We start from the raw sequence: 12,021 nt of genomic DNA, 5'->3' as shown, positions 1-12,021 counted from the left end.
TTGCAGTCATGACTGGAAATCCTGTATTGTAGAGGAGGCTTGCAGTCATAAAATATTTGGTGATCACATTAGCTGGTGTATTTGGAAGAGATGGCAGTTAAAAAAGTAAACAACAAAAGAAAGATGAGAAGGTGTTAGTTTTTCTTCTTTAAGCTTAAATGAAGACCTTCCTAATGTGCTTGGATATATAAATTTGCTCTCTCAGAGTAGGAAAAGAAGAGGTATTTGAAATAATACACTTTTCTGTTGCACATAATTTCATCTTCCTCAAATCGAAATTGACCTTGCTGATTGATTTTAAGAGGGACAATAAAAATATTTTTCTTTCTATAGTTTTCATCCAGTATTAATTGAGCAAATTAATTGAAAAATTGATTAATTTTTGTTTCCTAAAATGTATTCGCTCTGTACATCTACAAATATCTAGAAAGCTTCTACATTTTCCAAGTTACCATATGAAAATCGTCTGGGTAGGTGATTCACATTTTTTGGTAGCTTTGTGTTTTTGTTTTGGCAGATGAAATTGTTAGCTCTATGATTATTTGTATCTTTTTTAAAAAAAGAAAAATAATAACTCTACATTAGTTAGATACCACACTTTTTTAGTTTTCTTGATTTCTACTGTGTAAGTTCCATCCGTTTTTGCTCCGAATTTCGTTCGAGGCGAATAATGAAAACTTTCCTTTTGAGGTAGACCAGAGTCTGCTTTTGTGGACTGGTTGCCAAGTGTTGTCCTCTTGACAGTAAACAGAAGCATTAAATCAGAGTGAGAATCTTTGTAATTCTCTTAAGTATGTAAAGTAATTCGGACAAATGGAAGTGACTAGAGACTTAAATTCCAAGTCCTATCTTGGATGTATATGATTTAGTACCTGGTCATCTCTTTTTTTCTCCTTTTAGAAGTGTACGGTTCATGTCTAAAGATATGCTTAAGAACAAATTTTTAATTTCCATAATAAATGTTGTGTGATACTTATATAAATGAAATTTTTGGATTCTAATCAAGAAGGCATGACGAGCTATTTCTGGAAAATTAATCTTCGTTTTTGTGAGGAATTGACGGTGACTTTTGGTCCAGATACAACATACTATTTTTCAGACAAGTGCATTCATTTTGGTAGCTTTCATTGTATCTTTAAACTTTTTTATTTTTGCGCTAGCTTTTTAGGGAGGGAAGTAAGAAGCTAAAATTGGTAAATCTTTGAAGATTTATTTAAATATATTTTAATTATTATTTTTAATAACATTAGGAATGCTTTTGCTCTCTGCACTGTTAAATGTTCAAATTGGTAAACTAAAATTGGTCATAAAATGGCAATTTTATTTTTTCTTACATTAAATATTAATAATCACCATTAAAAAAATTAAAAAGGCTAAAATGAAATTATTTTAAGTGGTCATTATGTTTAAAGAAAATGGCAGAAAGCTTTAAGCACCATGTGAAATAATGGGGTACATTCTGTAGACAAAACTTGGAGTCATAGTTAGGCTTTAACTAGTGCAATAAGGCATCATTAGAAAATTACTAATTAACAATGACAGCCTACTTTGGACTTAATATTAAAATCCCATGCAAGTTCTTTTGAAATAACCTTATTGCAATGTAATTTATTTTTATACTTTTTTCTTTCCAGGATATGACTGGGTAATCTGTTTTAAAGGATATTAAAGATAGTGAACTGCAGCACTTGAAAATACTTCTTTTCTTTGAAGGATTTTGTGCATCACCAACTTTTAGTTCCCATTCACTGAGAGAAAAAATAAGATTAGGTATTTATGGTTACTTAAAACAGACTTGTGGCAGTGTTACAAGAAAAGAACTGTAATAGACCTTCTGTGGCAAACAATTTATCTGCTGGTTTCTAGGCATAGAAGATAAAACCAAGATATTCCTTCAAAAAGATGATAATGCTCAAGAAACTAATTTATTAGGGTTTGAGTTGAGGATTAAGGCAGATAGAATGACAATTCAAAGACCAGGAGGTTTATGAGGGCACTGTTGGTATTCAGCAAGTGGTTTATAGATTTTTGAACTTTTAGTCTTGGAAAAGAAATAGAAGTTATAAAAATAATGATACACCCTTTTTTTCTTTCATGGAGAAACGACATTTCTTTTAGTGTCTGAATTTTTTTGATTGCCTAGGATACTAATTGTGAGTAATCAGCTTAACTCATTTCTTGATAATACTGTATCCTGTACTTTCATGGTTTGACTCTAATTGACTCCTGATACTTAATTGATTGGAGTAATACTTCTGTTTCACAAGTTGCTAGGTCTGAGTGAGAGCCTGCCTCATCAGTTCTCAATGATCTGTTTCCCTTAAAATCATTTAGAAATCCTTTAAAATAATTTCTGTTGGTTTTGAGGATTAGCTTCCGTATTTATTAGAGACCTGAAATCCTTTTCTGAATTTATTCCCTTCTTAGATTTCTCAGACAGCAACAGTGATTAATTGAAGTGAATACTTGAACTAGTGAACCATCAGGATTCACATAGAGTGGAGTGAAACGTGACTTTGTATTCTATTCGAACAGTATTGGATTACTTAAAGGGTTGAATAATAGAAAATTCAATAATAGGTGTTAATATTTATTGTTAGGAAAAAGCGGTACCATTTTTTTACTGGGAATTGCAGGTCAACTACTTTGTAAATGACAGCAGGAGAGAATAACTATGGTTTTATAAGCTGATGGCAATGTGATTGAGCTGTCGGTGCAACAGGGTGGTATAGCAGCATATGCTTTCTAATCTGTTAGATCAGGTCTTTCAAGTAAAGTGAGAAGTCTTAGTGTTGCTGCACATGGACTTGTCAGATTTCTTCTACACTCTTATTCTATGCATTTCTGATCACCTAAGAAGGATTACTTCCAAGTAGAGCAGTTACAAGGAGAGCTATCACAATGATTCCAGGAATGGCAAGTCTCTTGTACAGTAGAAGTTGAAGTTGTTTTGACAAATAAAACGAAGACTGAGATGGTACAGATTTGCTCTCCACAAAAATACTAATGGGTATAAATATTAGTCAAGAGCAGTGTGTGTTGCTGTTCAGTACTGGTGCAAGAAGAAATGGTACTATCTGATTGTGAATACATTGGAAATAGAGAAGAGGTTTTCTGGTGGTTAGGAGGGTGTATCCGGAACAGACTTTGAGTGGGAGTAACAAACAGTTTTGTAGAAGCTTTTGTTTTTACAAAAGCAGAATATGAGCAACAGTGACTACATGAAAATTGTTTTAAGAACTCAGATTATGAAAGTAGTTCATTTTAGATTTGTCTGAAAGCATTTCATGGTGGTGGAAAACTGAATTTGCATTCCCTGTTTGGCTATTTTTTAATTAATTTTGTCATCTATCCCCTTAGTATGTCTGTTCATAATTCTTGTCAAAAGCATTCTATTGTAACCCATTGTCTTTGTTACCAAAGTGTGGGTTTACAGATGATACAGTTCTGCCTTAGAACTTCTAAGAAATCTAAGTTCCTCCATAAGTTCTTTATGTAGTATGAGTGAGACAATGCTGTTACTTGAAGTAGGAGCAGAGAGATTAAATTATTTGTTTGAGTTTATGCAAGAAGTTGTGGTGTAGCAGGAAATTGAACTTGGATCTCCACAGTTTTAGTTCTTCAACTGCAAAATGCTTCTTTCCTCTAACATTGGCCTATTAAAGTTCTTGTGTTTTTTTTACCCTGTTGATCAACCTGAGACCTTCTAAGGATGCAGTAAATAACTAGTACAGATTAGACAGCAGCATGTAACATGAAGAACTGAACAAGTCTTATTTTTTTTTAAAAATGCTGAGGTTTTCCTACAAATGATGATATTGTTTTGAATTATCATGCGTCCATAGTATCTCGCATAAAATGGTTGAAATTAAAGGTCCTCTTTTTTTAACATGAGGGGCTATTTTGTAGCTAGGATATCTGCTGAAGAGCCGTATGACAATATTAATTTCCCATTGCCATTGTACCTGAAAACTAAGTATGGTGGTGAGATACCCTTAAAACTGACCAGGTAGCCAGTGGCATCTGTAATGTGTGCTTGTATGGCTAAGATTTGGTTGTCAGGCAGACTCCAACACAGCTGCATGTGACAGAGTTGGCAAATGAATTTGCCCATGTTAAAAAAGAAAGGGGGGGAATTGATGTGCGAAAGCAGACAAGGAGGGCTGGGAGCGTTCGTTAGAGCTTGGTGTTGTTCGCCTTGAAGATCTTGGAAGTTGATAATGAAGGAGACAGCTAGCAGCAGTTTACTGATAAGTAGGCATTGGAGTGCAGAAAGCTGGCTGCATTTGGTTCAGGAGTTTGAAAACAGCCAGAGGAGACTGAGTCTGCGTAAAGTTCAAAAAGAAATATATTCAAGCTATACGGTGTGTAAGCTAGGAGGAGAACCCCCTTGCACCCCAGCGCTGGAAGTAAACATACCTGCTTTATAACTCATTTTGGGTTATAGGATTTGATTCCGCAAAACAAATGAAATACTGACCTGCTACAACTTGATGAGCTGATGTTTTTGATGATGGTCTGTTTATGTCTCTATGTGGTCTTCAGACAAAGTCAGTGACCTTAAATTGAAGAACGTCTTTTTTTAAAGAAAAGAGTTATATTATTTTGAGTGAATTTTGTAGTCCACTGAAAAGCAAAAATTCTTAATTGTGGTAGAAATTTTAATGTTTCCTTAATTTGAAAAAAAAAAAAATCCCAACCAAAAAAACCGCCCACCACATTTTGTTGCTTTGGTATATTTTTTTACAATAAGAAAATCCTTTGAAAATGCTCAAACCCATGATAAGTTGCCTGACAAATGAACATTATAGCTCTTAGATTAAAAGAAAAAAAAAAAAGTTCAAGAGAATCAGTCCTTTTGTCTTGAAAAGCTAGCCTCTAATTCATTCCAGATATGCCATCATTGTGTCATTGACTGTTCTGGTCACAATTAGCAACTCAATATGGAAGCAGAGTAATAACATGGTATAACAAGACATTGTGGTGTCATGCTGGCCTCAAATACACAAATTATGCGTTATTGATTGTAAGATTTATGATATTTACTTAAGGACTTACTGAGCCTTTCAGGCTAACAATATAAAGAAATGCATTCAATAAATATACAATGTAGTAGTATTTTTTAAAACAGATCTTACAAGAATTAATTTACAGGTTTTCTGTCTATCAGTCTTGCATGGAAAGAAGCATAATATGCAGAACTGTTTCTTTAGTGTTTAATTGAACTGTGAAATCCCTATCAATGACTAATGATGCTTGCATTAAAAGCATTCATGCTCTAAATAAAAGGGTTCAGACAAATTTATGAAGTAAAATCCAGGAAATCTTATTTTATTTAAAGGCAGCACTGCAGTTTAAGGTGTGCTGCAAGCTATGCCAAAGGCTGGTAAAACACTGTAGGGAGGTATCACTGCAGTGCCTTTTGTGTTTTGTCTTCCTGGATATTTGCAGTTAACCTTTATCCAAAGCAGTGTATTAAGCAAGATGGAGCTTTGGTTTGGTCAGTACAGATACCTCTCTGTTTTAGTACAATTATATTTAAACATGTAGGATAAATGAAACCTAGTAAAACCATTTCTGGCTATTAATTACAGATACAGTTTTACACCTTGACGAAACCACCATAATGCAAAAACATACTAGCAAATATTTCTTAAAGTATAGTTTGCTAGACCTTGTATTTTTGCTTCCTATTAGCACAGTAAGGTAGATAGATTGAAAATCTTCAGTAAAAATTAGAATTGGTTTCATCCATTATCTGGTGGAAGCTATTAGAGATGTATTTTTTAAGCAGGTAGAGAACTTGGATGTGGACTGAACTCTTCTGCAGCAGGTTGTAGAGCCTGCATGGTTTTGAATATCTTCTAAAGTGAGACAGTGAATCCATCCTCTTGCTTGTTGGTATTTCTTATTAATTGTCAGAATGGCCAACCATATTTAGCAGTTCGGTCTTATTTGGCTTAATGGAAGAGGATGATTTGAATTCACTTTGTGTTTTGTGTCAGTTTTCTATATTAAACAGATGACATAAGTAAGCGCTAAAAAGTATGTAAATATTTTGGTATAGATCTTTCTTTCTCCTGTGAAGGACTCTATAAACGATGAAACTTCTCGACTGTCATTTTAGCTGTTGTTTTTTAGGTGCTGTTAGCAAAACAACTTTTAGACCTTTTAAACTGAAGATAAGTGAATACTAGTTTCACTACATACCTTCAGCGTATGGAGTAGTAGAGCAAAAGTGGTATGGATGTTTCACGCTATGCGTTATATGACTTCTCACTTTGACAGTCACATAAATGCCAATGCCATATAGAAAAGACGTCAGATGCTGAATATGTCTGAAAGTATGTGGCTGATCAAAGCCTCTTCTATTGGTGTGTTCAATTTTAATACATTACATTTAGTGAACCAGACTGTATCTAGCTGTAATCGTAATGTGTGTGATTTTGTTCTCATTATCCTGGTGTTGTATGGTTTTTGTTTGTTTGTTTGTTTGTTTTTTCTCTTTCAATGTAGATGCAGAGCCTGAAAGGTGGTACAGAAGCCATAGCACATTTGGACCAGTTAGAAGCTGCTTATTATGATCTACAGCTTCAGTTATATGAAGTGCAGTTTGAGATCTTGAAATGTGAAGAGCTGCTGCTGACAGCACAACTTGAAAGCATCAGAAGACTGATGTCAGGTGCTTTATGCATTTTAATTAAGATGTAATCTGTAAAAGATAATTCTCTTTCTAAAAGTCTTAGTAAACCCTGTGGGAATGAAATGAGGACAGATTCTTTACCCTGTGAAAAGCTGTATCTTCTAACATAAGCACGTTAAGTTAAAATTTACACCAGCTCATAAGGTGTATACATACATGCCTGGAAGTTTTAGTCTGGTTCTTATTGCCTGTGTTTCAAAATAAGCGTAGAAGATAAGTAAGCAGAAGATGTAAGTTTTGGAAAACTACGTTCAGGAAGGAGGAAATGTCATAATTACTGGATGTGTCTCATTAAATATTTGCATTGGTACTACTAATTTCTTTGAAGTGTTTTTTTTTTTCAAAAGGTATTTTAAAAGTATGCAAATCGGAGTCCTTCAGCTAAACTTTGAAGCTTGTTCTATTGTCATCTCCCTGATTTATAGCAGTGATGCAAACCTTATGTTTCCAGAACCTACTATACCTTGTGTACTTAAAAACTATGGCAATGGTACTGGTAAATCAGATAGCATATTTGAATCGAGCTCTATCTTTTGGACCTTTCTGTAGTTAATGTTTTTGTTGACACAAGCTCTGGTTTATTGTTAAGCACATCATAAAATTTTTATGAATGGAAAAGTCACTTAAAAAGAGAGATGTGAAGCTGGATTGTATTGTGACTTTTTTCTGGAAAAAGAGAAAACATAGGTGTCGTGGATTCTTCTCATTGTTATATGAATCTGCTCTTTTTAGGCCTCTGGTGGCAAGTTGTTAAGTGCCTGTATGGAAGATGAGGACTGAAAAATCTGTAAATTACTTAAAGGAATGTGGCAGCTTTGACCAAGTACCTTTGTGTAGGACTAGTTAGTGCTCCAGACTGAGATATGTTTTGTAGTTGGGAAATCAGACGTTTAATTTTGGTATTGAAGACATTGTTTCCTTACCTGCAGACTGAAGGAAATGCCTTGAACAGGAGGGTGAGAAGCAATGTGCAGCAAAATCCTTTCTTTTCATTGTAATGATAAAACTTAAGGGCCCTCAGAGATTAAACCCAACCCCACAACCTGACGCAAAATAAAACAAAACCCTTAAGTCAGCCAAGAAAACAACGGCTCCTTTCTCCATGGCAACAAAATAGTTCACTTTTCTGGCTTTCTTTACTGTTTTAAATATGTAAAGTATTCATTAATACAAAATCCAAAAGTTGGAGATGTTTTTGTATTAAAGACAGCGATCTATGTTAGAAGGAATTACTGTTGTTTTTTTTTAACAACTCTTGGCTAATACCCCTTAGGGCAGAAAGTGAAAAACAGTTCCTAAATGTACGGGGATTTTGTTCAAAAGATGAAATTACCTCTTTGGACTTTATGTAGGTGGAGAGGATAGAGCAGTGAGTGTGAAGAATGTGACACTGAAGTGGGTATATCTCTTCAGAACTGTTGAGTACCTAATCTCAATGAAAGCATCTGAAAGATGACAGTGGTCTTTTAATGCCTGTTGTTTCCTATGCAGTCAAAAAGAAAAGAATGATCTGTGCATCTTCCATTATGCTTGCTTTTTGAATTGTGCTTAGTCAGTAAAGTAATAGCCTTTTGATTGTGCACATCTCTTATGATTTGTACTTAGTGACTTGTAGTGGCTGTTGTTCTTTAGTCTTTGACTCCGCAGAGAGATTTCGAAGAGTCTCTGTGATCCTGTTTTGATCTGAGGGACAAGATCCGTACTGCTGTTTAAGTCCCCACAGGATTCCTTGAAAGTGTGATTTGGTTGGACTGCCAGTTGAGTGTAACAAAACCCATCTTTCGCAAATTTAGCACATTGGATCTGAAAAGTATAAAATTATAATACATTGTCATATTATAAACAATAGTAGTAGGTTTTTACTGTCATTAACCATATAGCTGCACTGAAATTCACAAAATGGAAATTTATTTGGTTAAAATTTTAAAGGTCTTATCCTGTCCATACAAACTGTTCATACATCATACATACGTGAGTAAGATGGTTTTGTGGTGGATGCATTGCTCTCAACAGACAATGTGATAGTATGTTCCTGCTTTTATTGGAGGGTGGATTGAACAAATATAAATAATATGGATTGTATCTCAAAAAGAATGATTCTAGTTGTTTTATTGTAAGTAGCTGAGTGGTGACAAAGTTATTCACTTAGCAAATACATAAGCAGTTCAAAAGCTGTACAAGACCCTTGAAATGTTTGATGGATGTTGTAATATAGTTGCCAGTGTTTGAGGTTTTTTTTCAAAAGGTAAAATATAATTTAACATTATGTTTTAGAACTGGTACTTTTGACTGATTCACAGATGAGCTATTGGGGTTTTATGTGTAAATTCTTGTCCTTAAATCTGCACGAGAGTGGTCTGAAACAAAAATTTGCATGTAAATTTTCCAATTTTCTCAGTGCAAGGCAAAATAGAATTATGTTAAGGCCATGAGTTTTGGTTTTCCTCACTGATGTCTCAAAGCAGATTTTAGTGACTTGGCAGTTTTATGTATGGTTGAAACTTGGTGTTACATTTTTTTTTTTAACTGAGCACTAAAGTAAAGAATTACTAAGTCTGTTTTATTAGATTTTGTTTTGATGTTAGGATAGTGCTGTGCTTTCTTTTCTGGTTCTGCCACGTCTTCTGCTGAGCTGAAATTAGCATGTCAATCAGAATTTTGATTGCAGCAGAGACTATACGCACAAATAACATGAAGTGACAACAGTTTTTAAAATGGACAGTGTACTGAAGAAAAGCCTGCCCTCCTCTTTAAATAATCTAGGACCAGAAGTAGGAGGAAGTACAGTCTTACTAAAAGTATTTGAATGAAATTGAAATTAGAAGGTTTGGGGGTGCTGCCGAGTAGACACTTGAGTCATGCCAGCTGTGTCTGCGTCTTTCACCCAGCAGTAATGCATATCCCTCTTGATGTATTACAAAGATATCCTACTTAGTATGCCAGTGAAATAAGGAATAAGAGGCCTTTGCTGCTTCATCCTAACATTCTGCAAGGGTTTGTAATAATCAGTCTTTCCTTCTTGGCAAGAGATGAGAAGGCAGCATTCAGAGATGAGCTCAGTGTTCACTGAATGCTTCACTTAGGAGGCTAAAAATCATGAGTGTTGATAAAACTATTAGTAATGACCTCCTTTTCAGGCCTGTAATGCTTTGAAGGATAGCCTTGAAGTTGCCCTCTCTGCTGCCTTAGAGCAGCAGGCAGCGACTGCAGAAACAGGGAGGTCAAAACCACTGAAGAGAGGATTTTTTTATGCTTTGTTGTCTGATAGTTTGTCCTGCTTGAAATTAATAGAAATGTCAGAAGAATCTCATTCCAAAGACTGCAGAAAGAGTCTGTCAACCCTTAACTTTGTAGTAAAGACCAGAGAATATATATTACTGCACGTTGCAGGTCCCTTGTATTAGCGAAGGCACCCAAAGCATGCATGGCCACTGTGATTAGGTTAGGCTACAGACACAAGCGTACAGGTGCAATTGTTTTTCAGTGCTCTGAATACCAGGCTGTGCTTCATTGGTATTGATTTCTGTTCTTCATATTAACTTTAAAGGCTACAGCGCTTTGCTTATTTTGCCATTCAGTGCTTTTTCTCTGATCTTTGGATTTTTAATCGTCCTCTGAAAGGACTCTAGCTTTCTTCTGCATTAAATCTTGCAACACAGGGGAGGGTTGTTGTTGAACTAAACAGTGTTAAATACAAACTATTGATTTGACTTTTTCATTGCTGACTTTATTAAAACAGAGAAGAGAGATGAAGTGGTATATTATGACACTTATGAAAGTATGGAAGCCATGCTTGAAAAAGACGATATGGCAACATCTATACACTTGCAAAAAGAGGAGCTACAAAAGTTACAACAAAAAATCCGCCAGCTGGAAGCAAGGCGTGGACGTATTTCAGCCAAGAAAGCCTACCTCAGAAATAAGAAGGTATTATTAAATAGCAAGTTTGTAGCATAATTAGCAAATTTAATAAAACTTCAAAAGATTTTATTTCAGATACAACTTACAAGCCTCCCAGAATTTTCGTGGATTGTATTTTCTTCTTTCTAAAAGTGTTTCATAGAATACCAAATGGAATAGCAAATATAATTAAATTGATATATTTAAGTTTCAGTTTACCTTTTAGCCTTAAGGGAACCTTTAATTACTTTGAAGTCAATAAACTTGTTGTATTAACTAATCAGAATACTTTCATGTGGAAAGTACATGCTAGAATGCATGTTTTTACAGAGAGGAGTTTTATATGTACATGCAGAAGAGAATTTTTAAGGGTATTTTCTCACTGGCGAGTGCTATTTCAATCTTAACTCATCCTCTTAAGCTTAGGTCACGTCATTGATACTCTATGAAGCAAATTGATATGGAATCCAGGCTATAACCTTAATTTGTAAACCTGGGTGTGCTGTTCAAGGCCGCTATCCTTTTTCATATGTAATGTCATGGAGACATGCAGAAAATTCTTTTAATGTAGGTAATGGTTTAAAATTGTTTATGAAGTGTATGTAAATACATTGTTTTTTCTAGAATGACTTGTTTATTGTTCCCTAGCAGTTTGTGGGTAATTCAGTATTATCATGAGTAAGATACTTGAATGCGTAGAGTAGATCGAAGTTTTGAGAAAGCATTGTAATACTTTTCTATAAAATAAATTTCCACGCCATACCATATACTATAAGGTTTTGCCGAGCTGAGACCTCATTCTAGGTTGGGATCAGATTTGGTGTGGTTGTATGTTCCTGGTTATTTCCCTTCGTGTGGGAGATGACCCCTTTCTGTAAACAGTTGCAGAAGACTGAGGGTAAAGCCTTCAGGTCTTGCCTCACCTTTTTAACTAATTACTGTGAGGTCCTACACAAAAAGCCGGAGACTGTCCCTGTCACTCTACTTATTTAATGAATTAAGAAAATTAACTACAGTCACCTTCAAAATAGCTCCCTTCTGAGTTGACACACAATGCTGCCAACGTTAAGAGCAATTCCACAGATCGTTGTCTAAAAGGCTGTTGAGAATCTCCATCGGTTTTGCTTTCACATCTTTTACCAACACAAAATAAGTTCCTTTGAGCACCAAGTTGATATTTGGGAAGAGGTAGAAATTGCAGGGAGCCACATCTGGCAAACAGGATGGGTGTTGAAGCAGGGTGATGTTGCTAGCTAAAAACTGTTTCACAAAAGCGGGGTGAGCTGGTGCACTGTCTTGATTTTAATTTGCACAATGTATTTGAACACACATCCACCCATACTGAGTGAAGCAGTTGTATTGCACCTTGTCTCACTACGACAGACTAGAACATATCCTATAACCATCTCTCAGTCTCT

The 12,021-nt window shown here is 35.1% G+C and overlaps 1 protein-coding gene across 2 annotated transcripts in view; it reads left to right on the top strand.

Moving 5' to 3' along the window:
• The window catches only part of JMY (junction mediating and regulatory protein, p53 cofactor), a 66,925-nt gene that overhangs the window by 35,459 nt on the left and 19,445 nt on the right, over positions 1-12,021 (top strand). The window contains exons 5-6 of one of the 2 annotated variants that reach the window (XM_009566291.2): positions 6,517-6,682; positions 10,443-10,630. The exons of the other annotated variant lie outside the window; for it this stretch is intronic. Coding sequence (XP_009564586.2) covers positions 6,517-6,682; positions 10,443-10,630 — 354 coding nt within the window. The remainder of the gene's footprint in view (positions 1-6,516; positions 6,683-10,442; positions 10,631-12,021) is intronic. 2 annotated transcript variants of the gene reach the window in all.

This window comes from Cuculus canorus, chromosome Z, assembly GCF_017976375.1.
Source record: "Cuculus canorus isolate bCucCan1 chromosome Z, bCucCan1.pri, whole genome shotgun sequence".
Classification (NCBI taxonomy): Eukaryota; Metazoa; Chordata; class Aves; order Cuculiformes; family Cuculidae; genus Cuculus; species Cuculus canorus.
Note: the sequence above shows the minus strand (reverse complement) of the source record. Positions and strands in the feature narration are given on the sequence as shown.